A 22,276-nucleotide genomic window follows, 5' to 3' on the forward strand; every position below is an offset into this window, starting at 1 on the left:
GGAGCTCATTTTGGTTCTTCTTATTCCATACCTTAATGTGATATAGGAATTCTTAGGATTTAGAAGACCGTTAATCTACAATCTCTGCCAAAAAATCGTCAGCATCCTCTCAAATCCTTTTGTCCAAGCGTATCATATAGCTATCTAGCGTGCTATTCCCAAGAATTTCTGCTCAGTTAGGTACACAATAACAATGGTATTACATGTATTCAATCAAGTATTTTTATTCATAGAATACATTTCAAATTTATTTTAGCAGTTTAAATAAGTGAGTTTAATGTATATTTAGTCAAGCATTACAGTAGTGAGGGCTTAAATAGATTAGAAATAAATGAATCCAATTAAAGAACATGTCTGTGAAATTTGATATATCATAGGTGTGAATTAACTGTTTACACAGCAACTGTAAATAAATCATTAATGATTATCTAGAAGGGGTTTAATCAAGGATAAATAGTATAGGACGTAGTTAAAAACATTTGTGTTGAATACATGGAGATTCTGAAATAATAAAGCTATGCTTTGCATCAATAGTGACATGAGTACTGGTCTTGAGAAATGTATTTTTTGGCATCTCTGGTAGATGTACAGCCAGGGGCTGCAGCTGAGAGTTAGCTTAGTAACATTAGCTAGTATGCATTAATAGTGGGAGATTGTTCCTTCCAACAAAAAGCTTCAGTTTAATAGGTGAGACAGACAAAGATATTTCACAGAAACGTTTCCTACAAGAACATATTTTTATGCTCCTTTTCAGAGCTAATATTCAGCAAAGTTAAGGTGGGGATTCTCAGAAGTGATCAGTGATCAGTGCTGGGCTAAATTTGACCCTGGCAAAACTGAAAGTCCCGCTGGCCACCTGTCAAGTAAGCTCAGGCAAGTGCCAAGTGCTTGCTGAAATCCCATGACGTGATTTGTCCAGTGTGGCACCCGTACACTGTGGGAGGATTGAGAATTGAATCCACATCACTTGGTTATCAGATTGGTGTCTTAAAGGTGTCAGTGGTATTCAAGGTATGGTTTTCAACATGGAAAAATACTAAGAAGCCCAAGATGGGAAAATGTACCCTCTCTAATAGCAGTCTGTTGTGCTGATGTCAGTCTGGCTTTCTGCAAAATGGAAGGATACATGAGAACTTCTGTTTATGTGGCATTAATTCCTAAAGGGGTGCTGTGTACCTGAGCTTGCCAATGCACTGAAGTGACATTTTTTTTTTATGGAGGGGTTGAAAGGGAGTAGTTAGGAGAAAAAAATGAGACTTTTTGAAGTCTCATTTAACAGGCCTTTGGTTTATTCAGAAATACTATTTTGAATGTGCAGGTGAATTTAAAGTAATGGAAACCCTCAAATGATTACAAAGAGGTCACCATGATAATTTAACAAAGGCTGACAGTATGGACATGAGTCATGGAGTTCTGCAAGGTATAACATGCCTTCAGGTAAAGTATTCTTAACTATTTGGTGGCCATAACAAAAAACCCCCAAAAAACTAAAAGAAAAAAAAGCATTGTTGGCTATGTCCCTCTAATCCAAATTTCTCATTATCAGACAGATTTTAACATATACAAACATTTATAAACTACTGTCAAATGTATTTCTCTGTTTAACTTGGCTGAATACACATAGAACATAACTTTTAGCCAGCTGTGCTCCTAGGCACCTCGCATTTGAAAAAAAGCACTCACAGTATATATAAATGTTACAGAATTATACTCAGGTCATCATATTTTATTTATTTAAAGCATTTTTTTCAGTGCTATCTGTAACAAAATGGTAATGCATTTATATATAATTAGCCTAAGGTATCTTAGGCATTTTATTCACAAACAATAATAAATCCCCGGTGCAGGTTTTCATCTAGCAAATCTAGTAAATAAAGGCAAATATGGTGTACAAAGGATTCCATTTGGAGCCAGAGATGCTAGCTATGTGGTTGAGAATGACAAACGGTACCTTCAGACTGCTGAAAACTCTGCCACACCATGGTTGTCTAGAGGCCAGGGTGTTTTATTTAACTCCAACTGACAGTTAAGTGAATGCATTCTGAGATGCGAAACAAATCACTGAATATACAAAACTTCTCTGAGAGTAGCTGTCTAGAGGATACCCTATATCCTCTAGATATTTGTGTTATTTGTGTTAAATGATTCGTATAGGAAACTTTGTGCTTCAATTTTCCCAAATGTATCAAATCGTTTAATTAAACTTCCTGGTTTGGATCGTTCTGTGTTTAAACACAAATACAGAAACAAGATATCATATATGTGAATCTCAGGGCTGGAGGAGCTGTAAACTTTGACTCAAGATGTATTACCGTTGCTTATGCTATTTATGGAATTAAATGGGTGCCTGGAACTTAATGAAGGGATCCAATATACAGATCTTGTACTTCTCCAAGTAGATACATTGCTTAACCGTTAAGTGTGTTAATGATAGACAGCCACTTGAAAGATTTCTGGAAGGTCTTTCCAAAGACTTTGGTGAGCAGTAGGTCAGGCCTATATGGGACTTTTCAACTGGGACGTTTTAGAAAAGAGGCGTACTAACACCATCCCAATAACCAATGGGAATATCGAGGCAGGGAGTATCTTCAATGCCGCACAACTGAATGTCAGTGTAGTTTCATAACAAGCAGTGGGGTTCAAAGCTCTTTTCCTACTTTGTCCTGAAATTTGGCTTCCTGAACGAGCTAAGTTTAAAATCTTATTTTGACTGGTTGTGGAAGATGCTAAGGGGATTGTATATGCTCCTCCTTGACAAGTCTTGTGAGCAGACTGAGGCCTTTGTAAACATTTCTGAGACACATTGTACATGAACAGAGGACATGGCAGATGAGGAAATTGTCTGTTTTGTTGTACCATCTGCTGATTTAGAAAGCCTGAAGATGACAAACAGCCAGAATCTGTTCTATTTTCACTCATCTGCTGAATGGCGCTCTGTTAGCATTGCATAAGCTGGAGTGTGGAAATGTTAAAAGTTGCAGACATTGTTTAAAAGTAGAAGAATGATATATTATAGTATTGTGGTCAGACATGTACGAGGATGTGCCAGACTTTTACCACCTTCATGGCTGATTTTAAATGAATTGCAACAACTTGGCAAAATAGACTGAGCATTAATGACATTAACACTTTCAGTTTAATCCCAACATTTCTATCCTGTATTCTCTTAGGCTGGCAGAAAATCTGACAAATAATTTTTCTGATTTTTAACTAAAAAAATGCAGAGTGCATATGACCCCTTTCATAGATTTGCGTGTAAAACTAGAGAAAATGATGAACATACATATATTATGAGTTCAATAGAAAAAATAGTGAAACCAATTAAAATGGCACCTTCATTTCTTTTGCATGAACAATGCTTTCCACTTTGTTTCAGTTGTGATTGTACCTATGATGTAGGAACCTGCTGCATTAAAATCATCTAATGCCTTTACTTGCAGCTTGTATGTCATCAATTACTTTGAAATGTGTAGGGAATGACATGGGTGTAGGTTATCCAGTGTTTTTCAGGTTTATGTGGTCACATGATGCTTTTTTATTTTTTATTTGCTGTGATTTCCAGTGACAGTATTCCAGTGACAAAATTGCATATTATTCAGACTATAAATTGAAAGATACCTAAAAACAAGAATAAGTTCTGTTTCCAGTTGCATATTGGAATTGCTGTATTGGATCCAATCAAATTAGAATTTGATTGCTGCTGGAAAGAATGATCTGATATGTGTTTGTAATCCAATGCTATAACTCCATGCATGAAAACTGAATTTATGTGAATCTTCTTTAAGGTGTCTAAATTTAGTGTCTTTTGATGGAATTAAATGCACTGTAAATATCATAAAATATAGAATCATAGGATGGTTTGGGTTGCAGGGACCTTAAAGATCATCTAGTTCCAACCTTCCTGCCATGAGCAGGGACGTCTTCCACCAGAGCAGCTTGCTTGAGACCCATCCAACTGGGCCTTGAACATTTCCAGGGATGGGGCTTCCACAAGTTCTCTGGGCAACATGTTCCAGTGTTTCACCACCCTCACAGTAAAGAATTCCTTCTTAATATCTAATCTAAATTTACTCTTTTTTAGGTTAAAACCATTATCCCTTGTCCTATCACTACAGGCCCTACTAAAAAGTCTGTCCCCATCTTCCTAATAAGACCCCTTTAAGTGTTGAAAGGCTGCTACAAGGTATCCCTGAAGTCTTCTCTTCTTCAGGTTGAACAACACCAACTGTCTTAGTCTGTCTTCACAGGAGAGGTGCCCCAGCCCTCTGATGATCTTCATTGCCCTCCTCTGGACTCGCCTCCATGTGGGGTCTCATAAGAGTGGACTAGAGGGGAAGAATCACCTCCCTTGACCTGCTGGCCACGCTTCTTTTGATGCAGCCCAGGATATGGTTGGCTTTCTGGGCTGCAAGCACACAGTGCTGGGTCATGTCCAGCTTTTTATGCACTGGCACCCCCAAGCCTTCTCCTTAGGGCTGCTCTCAGTCTGTTCTCTGCCCAGCCTGTACCGATTCTGGGGGTTGTGCTGACTCACATGCAAGACCTTGCACTTGACCTTGTTGAACTTCACAACGTTTGCACAGGTCCACCCCTCAAGCTTGTTAAAGTCCCTCTGGATGGCATCCCTTCCCTCCAGCATGTCAACCACACAACTCATCTTGGTGCTGGCGATCTTGCTGAGGGTGCTTTTGATCCCACTGTCCATGTTGCTGACAAAGATGTTGAACAGCACTGGTCCCAGTACGGACCTCTGAACACCACTTGTCACCAGTCTCCACTTGGATATTGAGATGTTGAATGCAACTCTTTGAGCGTAGCCATCCAGCCAATTATCCACTGAGTGGTCCACCTGTCAAATACATGTCTCTCCAGTTTAGAGACAAGGATATTGTGCGGGACAATGTCAAAAGCTTTGCACAGGTCCAGGTAGATGACAAATATCTGCCTCTTTTTGGTTATCTGTGTATTCTCTGTAACTTTATGAAGAGCTTATTCTTCCTTTCTGGCATGTTGTGGCATTAAGGTAAGAAGATGCTCTCTCTTATGGCTTTTGCAGGGTTTTCCATGGGCTGAGCATTTTTTCTTCTGTTTTGAAGGTTTTCTTCTTGGTTTGAAAGTTATGTTGCTTATGACTGTAGATACGTAAGATCTCTATTTTTAAGTCTGGTTGTCCTTAAATTATTTTGGTTGAATCTGGATATTTATTCTTCACTAATGGATGCCATTATTTTAGTCCTTCTTCTGCATACATCCTTTTGAACTGTTCTTTCTATTTGAAAGCGTTTTTCAGTGCTTAAGTTCTTTTCTGTCCCATAGCCAACATTGTCTTTAAGTAGGAATCTAAATATCTTCAAAATTATTTATGCTTTTAGCTCTCTAATGCTAATGTCTAGTCTCACTTGTACTTTTAGATTTTGGTTAAAGTAGTTCCAGACTTCATTGTGTTACTTGAAGAAACACAACTACAAAAAAGCGTGGCTTGTCTGTACAGTTTTAGTTTGTCTTGGGGCATACCATGCCCACGGGACCTTTGCCAGTAATTCCAGTCTTCCCAACATTATTTTAGCAATGCTGACTCACCCTTTCCTCATCTTTTTTCCTTCAAAGAGATCATATAAAAACCCCTTTCATTTTCTTCAGTTTTATGGTGAGCTCTATCGACACATTCAGTTGCCGTATTTGTGCAAGCTGTTGTTTGCTGAGATTTCAGGTTTTGTGGCACTCTGATACTCCCTTACCAGACTTTTTTGGGTCTATCTGCTAATAAGTCATTATCCCTTCCTCAAACTTCCATTAGACAGACTGTTCTTGCCACCATGTTTCATATTGTACATTTTGGCAATGGTAGTGGCAGGAAGTGTCTCTTAAAGCTGAATTATGAGAACTCTTTACACAAGTGTTGCAGACCCAGCTGTCATCCAAGTTGTGAGCAAACAGATTGCCTTCCTCTTCCAAATGCTTTTCTGCTTCAGCCTTTGTCCTTCTCCACCTATGCAGCTAATTATAGCTAGATCCCTTTAGTAAAAATGCTTTGGACTCAACTTTCAGATGCTTTATTGCAGAGAAGTGCAGTTGGTACAGCCATTGATCCTTGTTTTTTTTCATGATGCTAGCTCTACTACATCAACAAGTGCTCTCAAAATTAGGCTCAAGCTTTATAATGGGCGTTGGAAGAGCCAGAGATATGGGACAGAGTGGAAATGCTTGTGCGAGTTAGATCTGAGATGAAAATGGGAAGCGACATATTGTAGCAAGAGGATTTTATACTTTTTCTTCTGATTTCTTTTCACTTACAGTGAAGCATGGTAATCCAGTCTGTAGGTGCTTGATACATTGACCATACTGGCCAGATTCTCATACTGGGGGGAGGGACAAGGCAGAGGAGAAATAATACAGTTTTGGAAGCATACACTACCAAAAGCATCTGCATCCAGGTTTTCTGAGGAGTCAAAGAGGACCTAGAATTTCCATCCAACTGTGGAAAGAATGGCTGTTTCCCATCATGAAAAGGTGGAGGTCTTCAATATGTATTCCTTTGCAAAGAAGCATCACTTTGGTCTTGTCTGGATTCAGTTTATTCCATCTGTTCTTCATTTAAGAGCTAATTTCCTGTAGTTATTCTGATGTTTTATAGTGATGATAGTTGCATCAGAAAATGAGATAAATAGTAGATTGTCAGCAACATACTGTTAGCAATTGAACATATGCCGTATCACTCTCTCTCTCAGCAGTCTCATGTAGATAGATGTAGATTGTATGGATCCCTGTGGGATCCTGAAGGTGAGGACCTTGGAGGAAGAGGCTCATATCCACCACCTTTTTTTAAATTGCATGTAGAACACAAGATGCAGTACTACTGCATTGCTGGGATTGTTTAATAGAGGATTCAGGTGCCTGAGAACAGGAATCTGGAGATTACAGTTCCACAGTTGGTGGAAGTTTTATAAATTCCTCTAGGAAGTTGTCAGAATTTTCATCTGTAGTTTGTGTACCACTAGGAGCCCTGGTTCCTCTAGTCCTTTGCCTCATAGTGCATATGGATATACTCAAACATTTTCATTTCTTGATGGAACATCATCTGCAACTGACATTGAGACCACAGGACCCTTCCCTCATGTTTTCTTTGCATTTTTTTTAATCTGGTATTTATCTTGGCCTGTTGCTATTGGTGTTCTGGTGTCTATCTTGGCTCTTCTGAAGGGTAGCTGTGCTAGGATAAGGTTGAGATGGTGATGCAAAAAAGTCCAGGTGTTTCATCTGCAAGGAGAGTACAGATGTGTTCTTTTTCTAAGGGGAAACTTTGCATTTCGCAGCGAGAACAACTTCTTATCTTTTGTTTAATGATGTTGCCATCTAAGCAACTGGCTGCAGATGCCACCTTGTGGTGTTTATTCTTATATGTGGTCTGGGAGGGTGACTCCTCACTGTAATGATACCAAGGACTTAGAAAAGTAACAGATAATGGCATGCAAGGTTTTGGGCAGCCTCGTTTGCCTGGGTTTTTTTAGATTTCTGTGACCTAGAAGCATTTTATGGTGTAGTCTCTGTGATTTGAATGCTTGGCCCTTACACAGATTGTAACGGCAGGCAAGTAGTGTTAGAGTGGCAGTCTGTGGTCTGAATGCTGGGGTGGTGTTTCGTCCAATTTTTTAAAACTCTTCCACTGACATGAGAAAGCAGCACACTGTTATAGGGTTGCATACACCAGGGATGGAGGGGTACTGGCAGGAGTGCAGAGCTTCAGGTTCTCCAGCAAACAGGGAGGCAAAAGGGTTGGAAGGTTAAAAAATGAAATAACCTTCTCATATCCCTAAGGCTGTATATAACTTACCTACTTAGTTTTGATTAATTTTCATTTCTGGAGGCAATACTTGCTGCATTGGACACTGAGACCACAGGAGGCTTCCTTTTCTTACAATCAAATAGTCAGGGGGAATGTGTGTATCAGGATGAGACTGATAGTTTTTTCAGGATTATTGATAATATGTCATGCTACTGTAGTAGTAAAGTATGAAGATTAATTGGCGTCCTTTGTTTCTGACATTTTGTACAACATAAAGATAATTTGGTAGGACTCAGTTATGGAGACAGATGTTTTGCATGTCGAGTCAAGGTGTCTGGATAGAAATTCTGGAGGCTAACCACGGGAAAAAATGATGGTTTCTAAACATGTGGATGAGCTTTACCTGTCAAATAGGCCAAAGCAAATCCCTATATTCAGGTACTTTCATTGCAGGCAGGATGTTTGAAATGCAAATATTCTAGCAGAAGCCTATATCTACTAAAGCCAAAGTTTGAAGAAATGGCCTCATTAAGAAGTAATTTTTTTATTAGAAATCATTGATTATACTTGGCTAATCTCTGTCTTCTATGGACTGGAAACAGTGTAGTCAACACAGTTCTAATGTCAGTGATGAATTTTCATGTGTTTATATATAACACATGGATACATACACATTGCCCGCATTGCCAAAAAACCTAAACCTCTTCAACCAACAAGTTTGTTGTTTATCAAGTGAAAAAACATTTTAGTGTAGGACTGGTATGAATAGATCTGTCTGTTGTGCAGGTTTATCTGTGGCTTTTCAAAGATTCATCCTATTTCATTTATTTCAGTGATTTATTAAGTTTGTCCTTCTGTCCCTGACTTTTATATGAAAGCATTCCAGTGTACTAAGCTGTGCTATGCTCAGGTTGTGGTGCAGTTCCTTTCTAAAAATGTTACTCTCATGGCTTACATTGATATATGTGTAATTATAGAGCAAGATATTTTTGCTAAAGCTGGACTTAATATAATTCATTAAGGATGAGTTAGGTTTAGATGGGGTAATGTGTGAATGAATATGCCTCCTTGACTGCATAAGAGAAGCATTATTTTTCCCTTGCTCTCTTACTTTTCTGCTGATTATCACAAAGGAAGAGAAAAGCTATGAATCCTTCCTCTTTTCCTCCAGGTAGGTAGGTCAGGAAGAAACTCTTGCTTTGCTGTCTTTTAATAAATCATTGTCAGAATAGGTTCCGTATGACTACATGAAAGCTGGAGAGCTCATTTCTTACTCCCCCGGGTATCAGCAGACATGCACATGTGTGCAGAGGGGTGCAGTCCAATGCATATGCCCTCGTTATGCGCAGTAAGACATTGTGAATAATGCCAGTTATCCTTACTTTTATGTATTCATTAGAAAGCTTGAAGAAACTAACACTGAACATCACAAACTGCCATTGCATCTAGCTCCCCACAGAAAACCTCTAGTATTTGGTGAGTGGGGGACAGACCATTTAAATCAGAAGATTTGTGTTTATTTAGCTGTTTTCTCTGACTGGTAAACTTAAAAGAGAGGAATAAACACTCACAAGACTCATAGAAGAGGAATCATTCAAAAATTTGCACCAGTTGCCTGAAATTTTGTGAACAATGAAAAATATCTTCAAAATAAAAGTGTTTTCCATAAAAAAAAAAAAAAAAATGTTAAATTTATTTAGTCATCTATGTAGGCTGCTATGTGCACCCCCACACATGCATGAACACACATACACATGTGGTAAGTTTGTAGTTGTACAGTTAAAAGAGTTTTGAGGAAAATGTATCCTATTTACTGCTTAGCTATATGACCAATGCAGAACTGTAATATAAATCTCAGAAATTTCAATCCCATTGTTTTTTATTACTGAAGAAAGTAGATCAGCATGATAACAGTTGGATGCAAAAAGCAATCATATTTTCAATATAAAAATAGTGCGATTGTTTAGTAAGCTATACTACTTAAATGTATTAGGGGGATATAGTGGCTTGCCCTGGATGGTTTTATTTTTTCCTTAGAAATATGTTTTGTTTCCACCCCCTACTAAGAAGGAAGGAATGTTTCCCATTAAGATACGAAGTGAGTTTCTTTTTCACTTTTGCCTTTTATATAGGGATACTGAATATAAAGGACTACAGCTCTCCCTGGATCAGGTCACTGCTACCAAGCCGGCATTCTCTTACGCAAATACAACTCCGACCATAACGGATAATAGAAAGGGAAGCAAATCTCGCCTCTCGAGCACAAAGTCAAAATCAAGGACATCACCATACCCACAGGTAGCTGCCTTTAAAAACCAAAATAATATCTTTTTTAATATCTTGATTTTGACTGCTATTTTACCCAAGTAATTAGAATGGGCCAAAGAACATGTTACTGAAAGGGAATAAAGGATGACAGGTTAAAAGATCTGGAGGCAGGAATATATTTCTTTAAACTGTTTCTAAAAAGCTGGAAACATTTATGTTTCAGCATGCATAATAAATCATCATCAACAACAATAACAGTGCAGGGCTCAGAGTTAATGAGGAGCGGACAGAAAGAAAGTGAAAATGTTGGTTTTGAAATACTTGGTTCGAGAGAATTGTGAGTTTTGCCATTTGAGAAAGCTTGCTTTTTCTTACTCTTCGATAATTCCAGCATATCTAGAAAGCTGCCAGATGTTTGACAGCAGTTTAATACTGAAATCTTAGTCAGGAGGACTGAGTTTTAAGGAGGGAAAGCAACCAGCTAACGCTGAACGGGAACAAGAAAGCTTTTCTACGTACAAAGCTTTGAAAGGGAGAAAGCGCTAGGACATGGCCACTGGCATCAGTGGACTGTAATTTCCCAGATTCCATTTTCAGGCCTAATGTGTAAGGAACATGTCCCTGCCTGGAGAACGGACCAAATTTGATTAGATCTCTGGACTGGAGCCTACCTAATACATTAACACAACTGATTTCTGCAGAGAATGCCACAGCACTTGCATACTTACATTGTCAACCCTTTAGCTCAAATAAATCTGTTTGTCAAAATAACCATTATGTTTACTAAATAATGATGCAAGTCTTACTGCCCTTATGCCACCGCACAGTGGATGTAAATATATGCCTTCATGATGTAACATTTAAAAGCTATGTATTTTTAAAGAGTTCAGGTCAATATTTAACTGATAAATGACCTTGATGACTACAGTTTCTCTGCAGGCACAATGTTTTCTAAATTGACCTCTAAGGCTGTACAATGTGAGCCCAAGTGTCTACATCACTTCTTTTTTTTCTTTCTTTTTCCCCTCAAAAGTACCGGGCGGTAAGAATTTCAGTTAAATGACATCTGCTTTTGGCACAGGGAATATTTAACCGAGTGCCTAGGTATGAAGTCAGATTCTTAATTTTATGAATCTAATTTTGCCAGAGGTTGTTTAATCATTTGTTCATATGCATTTCTGTAGGTTGTTAAAGGAGAGTCTTTCTCTTGAATGCGTTACACCAGACAATTGTAATAAAACTGCTTTAAAGAATTGGGAAACTTCCCTACAATTAATTCTGAATTAGATTTTTAAGATAACTATCTTTGATTTGCTGAAATTACCCTTCATCTCCCCTTACACAGTCCTTTCAGAAGTCCTCACTTGCTAGCAGGATGATCCCAGCTGAAGACCTGTTATCCTCCCACATCAATCTGCTTTCTGAAAATGTGACTTTCATCGGTATCTCCTTATTCTCTCTGCCACCAGAAAAAACCCTGAACTAGCAGTGTCGAGACTGTTGGTTTACCAGGGATTGTTGTCTGACAGCTCAGGGTGTTTAGTCTGCAGTTTCATTTTGTATCCTCATTACCAGCTGCCTGGTAGCAAAGTCACAGATTTCATAATTCAAAAAGAACCAGCTGTACTAGTTGCCAATATCTTGAAAAATAGTCATACCATTCATTGCAGCACATCATCACAAGCAACACTGGCAGCTTGGCTTTGCATCCCTCTCGTCCTCCCCCACCACTGAACAAACTGTTGAAAGAGTAAGAGCTGCTGTGAAGAACATGCAGCAGGTGTCATGGCCTGTGTCCCTCAGTCCCCAGCCTACATAATTTGCCAGTCAGTTGCAGAGAAGCAGAGTGTGACTCAAAAGCCATGACTGAAAGATGAAGTCGCAGATTTTGGCTTACACAGGAGCCTGGATTTTAGTGGATGAAGGAAGCAGGAAGTTTGTTGGTAAAATAATGGCAGTGGGCAATGTATTTCTTAAAGTTAAGGGCACCTAGGTAATTTTAAATGTACATACTTTCCTTTTTTTTTTTTAATTCCTCTTTTTTTCTTTCTTTTCACCTTACCACTTACTTTGCTTCAGTCTTGAAGAGAAAAGAGAGTCATATGCTTTACTGGGTGATGACTGAGAAGCCTCTCCATTTCCAGCTGTGTGCCCCTAGGATAGCTACATGAGATGTGAACTGTATGAAAACCAGGTTAATAAATTTCAGCTGAATGTTTACCACTAGAGCAAAATGCAGATGCTTTGGTCACCTAAGACAACATTAATATTTTTTTCCTCAAATCTTATGCAAAAGCAGACATGGTGCAATATGGCCCTTATAGGCTCTTTAAGCAAAATTAGAGTTTATTAAATTGGAGACATCAGTCAGCATATGATTAGCACTGACTGACATTAGTACAGTGGGCTACTGGGTTCTGTGAAACCAGCCCCAGACAGGGGAAAGGCCAGCAGAGAGGAGAGCAAACCAAAATTCATGACACAGCTGTAGGATTTGTCCAGACACTTTGAACAGGGCTCTTCTAGTCCTGTCCTACCAGGGAGGTGGACAGCCAAGAGGCGAAGAAACAAGAAAGATGAAGGCTTGATAGGGTTTTGCGGAAAAAGGAAAATTCTGAGTTGGTTAAAAGATGTGTGTAGTCTTCCCCCATAATAATAATCATTGTGAGGGGCTCCCAAAATCTACCCCTGGACCTCATTTATTTTGTGTTCCCAAAAGCTAGCCCTGGACCTCATTTATTCTGTACAAAGGAAATAACAACAAGATTGGAAAAACATTTTAATTGAGATTATCTGAACAACCACTTTGGAGTTTAGTCTCCCATTAATAATGATTGTTTAAAGAAAATATTTAAAATTGTCTGTTGTCTGCCTCTAATGGAAATGTTTATTGGTCAGATCTGGATAAAAAAAAAGTTTATTGATTCATATCTCATCTTATTTCTTGGGTAAATATAATATATTTTATACATATATATATATATATATATATATATATAAAAGGAATGCACGTATACAAGTAAGGATGTACCCAAGAGCTCTTGGATGGAGGCTTTGGTATGTGCTACACCACACAGGAGTTTTTGGAAGTAAGAGCCTTCTCTAGTATGTGTCTATTAATGCACCTGATTTTGGAGGTAAATTGATTCTATAGCTCCTTTAAACAGATAATCTGGATTAATTCTGCTGTCCACTTCTATTTGATCATATCAGGCTGAATTCTAGTCAGCCTATTTTTTTGTTTGTTGGTTTGGTTTTTTTTTCCATTTCTGCCTGTAGACTAAAGCCTTGGCAACTCCCAGTGTATTCAAAAGCAAAGCAAACCTCTCTTTTTATAGTAAACATAACTCCTGATCTGGTGAAGAGTCACCAGCAGTGGGGGTTATTTTAATGGACATGCTGTATTACTTTAATCTAAGCCTTTTCACCATCTGTTCTGCCTATAATAGTGAATGCAAAAAGAATGTATTTTACATTTCAGGATTACATTAGTAAAAAGTAAGATAAAAGTGATTTAAAAGCATGCATATGTTCGTAGTACAATGCAGCCAGCATCTGTGATTTTTTTTCTCATGGTTAAGACACAAATCAAGAGGAAAGCTGTTAATGCTGATGCAGTGAAAGTTTTTCATGGAAAAGAGAACTCTGAGAGGGTTTCACTATATATTTAATGTTTATAATGATAAAAACCTGAGTAGGTTGCCAGAAAATCAAATATCTATAACATCTATTGTTTGAACATCTGGCACAGTGTGTGGAGCAGGCTGATGTTGCTGCTTATGACAGGACATGGGCTCAGGCCAGTGAGACACCTGTAGGAATGGAAGGAAGGTCAGGCAAAATAAAATCACCAGAGAAATATTAAATTGTCTACTGGCCTAATACAATTCTATGGACTCCTGTAAAGCAAGCTTTTCTTTGACATGGAATTTATATTTTCTAATTTCCTTGCCCCTTTGGCCATCACAAAGTTTTTCTTGGGGTGGAAATAGTGTCAGTGGTGGCCTATAGCCCCTTTCTACACCAGTCCTAATCCTGCTGGTGTGCTCTTACTGCTATGGTACGCTGGATTAGCACTCTGGAAGGCATTTCTTGTATCTGGAGATGGCAACTCCGTTTCCAGGAACCAGCTGGAGGATCATTTAATTTATTTATCATTGTTGTTTATGCCAGAAGACAATTCAGAAATCACAAAGGGATTTCAGATGTTGCCTATCTGAAGTTCTTTATCATGTTTAACTTCTGTCTGCTGGTCAAACTTTTGTCAAAAACCCCAAAATAATAAAACCTGACTGATAGGAGTCAGAAGGCAAAAATTAGCAGAAAGGAAAATGTTTCTGGTGAGGCAGGACCAGGACTGAAAAAGCTATATATTTTCAGTAATTTTATTTGGCCATCATTTTCGTTAAATCTGATTCCATTTTCTATGGTCTTTCATCACTTGACATATGGGAGTGTAATTCTGACTTGAGAGATAGTGTTTCCGCTCTCATTTCAGTAAGGCAGTATCTCTGATCATCCTTTCATTGCTCCCCCTGTCAACATGTCACACATACCCATATTTGGAGTCTCCACCTGTCAACATCAGATTCCCAGAAGAGGCAATGGTAGGGCCGCAGTGGTGGAGGCAGCTCTGTGATGCCAAATAGAGATGTGATTAGCTTTGGAGGGAATTAGACATATTTTTGGCCTATGTCTGCTTATGTTGTACCTTAAGGGTGAGCAGTCATATCAAACCTTGGTAGACGATGTGTGCCACAAATAATTCACTGTGCTAATGTAATTCCGTCCATGGCCTAGCAGCTGCTATGGGTCAGATCTCAAATAATCATCATTTACATCAAGTACAAAGAATATGCATGAAGTATTGTTGCTCTTGACTACATGGTTACTTGACATTACATGGTGCATTTCTCATATACTGAACACGTGTACTTTGAAAATATTTCCCTTTCTTTTAAAGAAGTGCATGAATGCTGTGCAATTGAATCCTTTGTGGTTAGGTTAAAAATAAAAAAAAACTGAGCAAGTTTTCAGTTAAATGGAGAAATTCCCTTCAAGAGAAGCTGTATTGACCCTGAGGTGTCCTTAGAAACAGAAAACTAATAAGAGAATATCTATTAAAGCTAAATGAAATTAAGGATTTTTAGTTTGGAAGAATCTCTGATGTTTCTTATAATCATAAACTGTACAAAAAAAAAAGGAATATCATTATAATATTATTGGAAATTGATTTTCCTTGTCTTCCTCATGAAAGAAAAATGTGCTATGAGTTTTGTTTTTAATAAGAAAATAAATTAACTTAAAACTTTTTTCTACTTACATATAGGCTGATAATATCTTATATTTCAGCTTTTTAAATTTAAAAAACCCAGTTTGTAGAAGTCAAATAAAAAAAAGTGCTAAAAATAAATTAAGAACAGGTACAAAAATATTTTTCCTTTTGTGAATTTCCATTTTAACTAAAATGTAATAGTCAAAATCTTGTTAATAATTTCTATTTTTTTATTGGAAACTTAATTTGATTTATATGCTTTTGTTAAAAAGTTTACAGTAACTCACTTTGTATTTATAGAGATATCTTTGTGACAAAGCAGTTTGAAGACATCAGATCTGAAAGGGTAATGGAAGAGTTAGACATTCCAGTTGGTCACATAACACTGTGATGGCTGAATAAAGTTCCTAGTTAATGTGTGTTGAGCTACTGGCATTTAAAATAACTCTTTTTTGCCTCTGAAACTATCTTACCTCCATGCAAAATCAGTTTATCCTTTCATCTCTAAAACTGTGCAATGAGTATGGTAGTACTAACTTGCTGACCTCCTCCATATTCACTGGCAGGCTTTTTGCCTACAGGTATTTCTCTGACAACTAATAACAAAATATAATCAAGCTCCCCAAAGCCATGACCCTTTCTTTCTTTCCTTTAAATAGCCTACCATGTTAACAAACAGTATTCACAAATATAAACTGGAATACTGAAGAAATACTCAATTAAATGCCAAAACCACTACTGGTGTTGCACAGATGGTTTAAGTTTCTGTAAGTCAAACATCTGGTCAGTACTTTCGATTGGTAAGTGCATAAAACCTTGATCCTGGCTGATAATGAGGAGTTTCATAGCAACTCAATCTAATGAAAAGGAAGGTAGGCTTACGTTTTCAGGAGAGGCCTAATGCCTATTCAAAGAAAACGCATAGTGGGCATCTGGAAGGTGAGTGATGGAATGGGAGAATTCCAAGGTTTCATGTTGTAATACATTGATTTGTGACATGAGTGTGCAGTAGTGAAGAGGCGAGCATGTACAGCTTTGGTCTCATCCCAATCTGTAATCATGGGTGAAATTGATTTAAAGATGTTCCATGAAGTTTGACAGTTCCAATAAATAAAAAGATTTAAAAACGAGATAGCTAAATCCTAGGAGGTTTAATAAGCATTCTTTATCTTTTTTTTTTCTCTCCTTTCCCAAAAAGTATCTAAAAATTTGAAATATTCATTATGAATATCTAGAAATCTGTGACATTTAACTTAACCCTTACTTCTCTCTAAACAAATGCTCATGCTCTGCTTTTCCAACTGCCTGCTACTTGCTTCTTCCGTGTTGGGAAAGCTTAAGTGAGGGTGCCGAATGCCAACTCTGCCTGCTTTGGCTAGCAGTCACCTTTTCTGGCAAACAGTTTCTAGATTTTCCTTGCTCTCATGTTGCAACAGAGCTGTGATTTTTACCTTCCTGCCAATCTGCCATCACTTCAGAGCTTTTTTCTGTAGGAGTGTTGGTAGTCCCAGGATCTACAGGAGGCTTTCTTTTCCTTACTAATAGGAGGAAAGAAGTACAAAGATACCACTTCAGGTAAGAAAAAAACCCCAACAACAAACGAAAGATGAGAAAAAGAGAGAGAACCCTTAGAAAAAGAATTTGAAATACATTCAGTTTCAATTTGACATGCGAGAATGCTCCAGAGCGGTCTTATTTCAGTCCCTTTTGAAAGCGTTTTGCTGAAGAGCATTTGAGCACCGTTGCTGAGCACAAGCGCTAGCTTTCAAAGCAATAGGAAAAACCTGGACATATTAAAAAAATATTGAATTGTGACATTGATGTTGCTGAACTTAATATTACACATCATAAAGGAGATGGCTATTAAGGGTCGACATGGGATGTTTTAGGCTTTCATGAGGTCTGTGCTGTCATCTGTGAGCTCATTACCGAGTGTTGTACAGGAAAGGACTAGGAGCCCAATCAGAAGGTGCAGACATGTGGGCACGCTCGCAAAAATCACCCTATCACATACATGCTTTCTCTTTCCCGTGCCATTACTTGCAGATTTCACCCAGGCGTAGTAATTTCCCTGTTGCTTCTCCTGTTTTGCAGTATTCTGGGTTTCACACTGAGAGATCCGAGTCTGACCACGAGAGCCAGTGGGGTGGGAGCCCCCTGACCGATACAGCTTCTCCCCAGCTACTGGAGCCCACAGACAGACCGAGCTCCCAGCACCATGATGTCTCCTGTGCCTACAGACAGTACTCAGACCGCAGTGCGCTCTGCTACGGTTTTGCACTCGACCACTCCAGGCTGACTGATGACAGACATTTCCATACTCAGGCCTGTGAAGGCGGCAGATGTGAAGCTGGCCGGTATTTCCTCGGCACACCGCAGCCAGGAAGGGAGAGCTGGTGGGGTTCTCGTTCAGCATTGCCTCTGACTAAGTCATCCCCAGAGAGCAGAGAAGCATATGAGAACAGTATGCCCCACATAACGTCAGTGCACAGGATTCATGGTAAGAGAAAACAAGGCACCATCTCCGACAGAGCAACGCAACACAAACATGCAGCTGTTTATGTGAGAGGCAGAAATTGAGAGAGGCTTTTGATATATGTCTTGGTCTCAGAGATCACATCTATGGAGATGAGGAATGCTTAAAATTCAAGTTGAGTTTGATGGTCTGGCTTATATGCAGCAAAATATAATTTTGTTATATATTTTTTTAATCTGTGAAATTAAAGTGGAAATATCCGACTGGTGAGGTTTTAAGGGTAATCTTAAAAATATAAACAAAATGATACACTTGATAGAAATGTGTTATTTATTTGACTGAAGATCAAACTGATTTGGGTGGAATATCTTTAGCAAAAAATTAGAGCTACATCCAAGCTAGATATTAAAAAATCTTTAAAGTCTTTGGAGAAATTGTTCTCCACATTAATTTTTTCTTCATTAATATCCAACTGGATATTACTAGATTCTGAAAGATTTGCTGTTTATTTTTATTTAAAATTGGCAATTCAAATTAACATTTGCTTTTGGTTTCAGACATTTACCCCCACCAATAATTTTTAGCTAATTGGAGTTTCTTCACCCTTTTAGCACCAAGTCTGAAGCCTTGCTTGGTGTCTGGCAGGTTGCAAACTCCATGCAGTAGCACATCATCAGAGGCTGAAGCTAATAAAAAAATCACGGTGAAAGACTGATCTTGGGTTTGGAAAAATCTGAAGCTCCTCGGGTTTAAAGGGTAGGCTGAGAGATGAAGGACCACAGCTGACCCAAAAGTCAGAGTTTAAGGTTGTAAGGATAGTTAATTTAATTTTTTTAATTGAAAATTGTTTTTTTATATTTATATATATATATAATAAATTTAAATAAAAAAATGCTTTTCTACTAAAATAATCTTTTAAAATATAGGTTGTATCTAAAGAACTCATAAAAGCTAATTACATTAATACCACTCCAGTGACTTGCAGAATGAGAATTTGGAAATAAAAAAGAACTGCACTATTTCACTCCAATCCGAGGAAAATTCTATTGAGATTAGAAATATGATTAAATAGCAAGTTCTAAGAAATACAATCAGTGGAAAAATGAGGAAACAAAGGGAGCCCTAAATTTTGAAGAGGACAGTTCTCCATTTTCCCTGTGAGAACACACCTCCTTCCTTGTGTCTCTTCTGTACGTCCGTCATGCTTGTTTCTCTAGCTTTCTTTTCTCCAAAAAAAGAAAAGAATTGAGCAAAGTATGATGATTTTGCTGGGAAATTTCATGCATGGTAATTCTTGCTGAGCACAGAAAGATAGTAATGTAGGAATACCATACGGAGGTACAAATACAAAAGTGTTTATTCCACACCTTTATCAAGGCTAATCAATGCAAATGGTTAATATAATTTGATTTTAGTTTGTTCCTTGGTGGTGTTGTAATTCCAGGTGCTGTAGTTATTTTCTTTGTTGTATCAAGTCTTATGTATTTCAATAGGCCTTCAGTCTGCATGTAGTTTTGAGGGTAAAACCTCACATGTTGGCCTTAGTTGAGGAGAGAAACATCTCATCTTCCTTTGCAAATGTGACATTTTCATTTAGATTTAGGCAGTTTCAAACCTTGGCCTTTCACAAATGAAAATCCTTTTGACAATACTATGTGAATGTTGCTGTCAGAGCAGTTTCTTTGGGCAGAAAATATTTGCTTCCTTTTCTGTTCTTTTAATGTATCTTCTGGTAGTCCTGGCTCGGAGTCACCTTACGATAATGCGAATTAGCTGACCAGTACGACAGGCCCTGGATATTGGACATGAATCCATGCATTTCTGGTCATGCTCAGGAAGTTTGGAACACTGCAGATATGGTCTGTGCAGTGAGACAAGCTGAGCATATGGTTTAGTGCTGCGGCCAACCAGCTCCACAGTGTGTCATGGTGTGCTGGACCTATTGTGTGCGTGGATGGCTGGAGCTCCCTTCCAGCTCCAGGCCCTGGTGTTTTGGGTCCAGATCTTACAAGGGTGTGAAGGATAAATTTATGCTCATGAGTATTGAACAGTGTAGTACTTCCACCAACAAATGGCAGGATACGTTTATGATAAAAGCCCATCACTGATTTTTGCCATGAACTCTGCCACACAGTGGTAGCTGGGCAGATCTGTATGCCTTGATCAAACGCAGAGCAGGGGAAACCGTGCTAGTCTGAAAATGGGTTTCCTTGGAGGAGTCCGGTCAACCAACCCAATGGGCCTCATCTCCAAAGAGGACTTTGCATGTGCTGAGGCAAAGGCATCGTTAAGTAATTTGTGTAAGTCCAACGCATGCCCTCCTGCAGGTATGTATCTCAGCAAATCCTTTATCAAGCACTTTATTATCGTGTGGCCCTAGTTGGTTGTTCAGGTTTAGGGTTCACTCGCTTTCTTCCTAGTGAGGTTTGACAGGTCTGATTCTGTGCTTTCAGATATATGCAAGCTGAACACCTTCTCTGATATGTCTGTGGGCCTTATTTTTTAAAGAGAGGTTCAAATACAGTTATATTTTCCCATTCTAAAAGTTTTATATGGCAAATATTTATGTGTTGGGATATGACATCGCATTTGTACAGTAACCCTGTTTAATAGCTATGGGTTCTTATGCTTCTAAAGAACTACTTCCTTACCTGTGTTTATTTATTGTTGTGTAACCTGCATAAAGTCACTATAGAGCCACAAGCTATTCCACAATGCTGTCTTTATGTTTTAGCTCCTGGAAAGGCCTCAGAAGATACGTTGGAATGATGTACATTTGTAATTCCTTGAGATTTTTGTTTTCATCATGGTACCAATTCACTCAGACTTTGTTGACACAAAGAGGTAGTGAGGGGTCAGGGCCTGAAGGTCAGTGCTGAGGGCACTTTGACATGCCCTATAGTACCCTGCCTAGCCTCTAGCTGCTCCAGAAGACATAGAGTTCCTGTAGAGTTGGTGCCATACCTGCTGGGCCTGTGCAGAAGCTTGGTTACCCTAGAGCATCTCAGGTGGCACTGGATTTCTGTGTTGAGGTGCTTAGACCTCTGCTTCGTATATTTTCAGCTAGGTCACTTGTTCCATGTGCAGACATTGGAAACAAGAGGTTGTCACTGAAAAGCAAGCGGTCTACCACAGTCATTTTTGGTGACTTTGTTATGAGTCACTTGCCTCTGTCTTGGTTTTCTGTCTGTAAAATAAGATTCAGGGTACTTGTTCTTTAAGATTGCTTGCCTCCTTCAATCTCAATGCTTGTCTCCTTTCTATCTTTCCTAGGGAGAGGACACTGGGATGAGGACAGTGTTGTTAGCTCACCTGATCCTGGCTCTGCCAGTGAATCAGGTGACCGATACCGTGCTGAGCAATATCAAAGCAGTCCACACGAACCTAGCAAAATTGAAACTCTTATAAGAGCCACCCAGCAAATGATTAAAGAGGAAGAAAACAGACTACAACTGCGGAAAACGACTCCTGATCCACTGATCTCCATTAATGGCACAGGGAAGAAGCATGCTATCTGTTTTGCAAATTACCCTCAGCAGCAGTTGGCAGGGGATGTCTGCCGCGTCCCGATGGTTGCCAACACTCCTCCCTGTGAACACATCCAGCAACGAGATGGAAAGATCATGAGCCCACATGAAAATGACTATGACAACAGCCCCACAACATTGTCTAGGATAAGCAGCCCTAATTCTGACCGAATATCAAAATCTAGTTTGGTACTAGCAAAAGACTACCTGCATTCAGATGTGTCCCCTCATCAAACCCCAGGGGATCACCCAGCAGCCTCTCCAAATTATTACAGCTCCCACAGGCAGTACTTTGATAAGCATTCTTACACATTAACTGGATATGCCCTGGAGCATCTATATGACACTGAAACCATTAGAAACTATTCACTAGGCTGTAATGGATCACACTTTGATGTGACTTCTCACTTAAGGATGCAGCAAGATCCAGCACAAGGACACAAGGGAACATCTGTTATAATAACCAATGGAAGCTGACACTTTTTTCTAAAAACTTCTGTGCTTTAAAAAGTAACCTTTGAGATCTAATTGGAAGATACTATATGTTTTCATGCCCTTGTCGTTACCAGCATTTGATATACCACAGTGCACTACAAAGAATAATCTAAGGTTTGAGGGGCTAAATTAGTTAACACACATTACTTTTTAAAAATAAAAATGCATTGGCATGCAGGTTAGAGTGAGTGGAGCTAAACTCAACATTGGTGCCATGCAAGATGAGAAGGATGGAAAAGGTCTAGGCAGGGAGTGCTTGGGGCAGATAGCAGAGCAATTTGTGTGCATTGTGTAAGAGCTGGCTGTTTGGAAACACTGCCAAGGGCAGCCCTTCTGAACTGCATGTGCACCACAGGTCCCAGCCAACAAAACTGCTATGCACTCTTTTTATGCGGAAAGTTGGAATGTGTTCCTTTGAAATACACAACAAAAAGTGTACTTCTGGTGATCTG

At 38.8% G+C, this 22,276-nt stretch overlaps 1 protein-coding gene across 1 annotated transcript in view; it reads left to right on the top strand.

The window, feature by feature from the left end:
* SIM1 (SIM bHLH transcription factor 1) overlaps positions 1 to 22,008 on the top strand; it is a 48,541-nt gene extending 26,533 nt beyond the window's left edge. The window contains exons 9-11 of the mRNA XM_040598805.1: positions 9,916 to 10,081; positions 17,421 to 17,826; positions 21,076 to 22,008. Coding sequence (XP_040454739.1) covers positions 9,916 to 10,081; positions 17,421 to 17,826; positions 21,076 to 21,806 — 1,303 coding nt within the window. The 3' untranslated portion in view covers positions 21,807 to 22,008. The remainder of the gene's footprint in view (positions 1 to 9,915; positions 10,082 to 17,420; positions 17,827 to 21,075) is intronic.
* The last annotated feature ends 268 nt before the right edge of the window (positions 22,009 to 22,276 follow it).

The sequence above is a fragment of the Falco naumanni genome, chromosome 6 (assembly GCF_017639655.2).
Source record: "Falco naumanni isolate bFalNau1 chromosome 6, bFalNau1.pat, whole genome shotgun sequence".
Lineage (NCBI taxonomy): Eukaryota > Metazoa > Chordata > Aves > Falconiformes > Falconidae > Falco > Falco naumanni.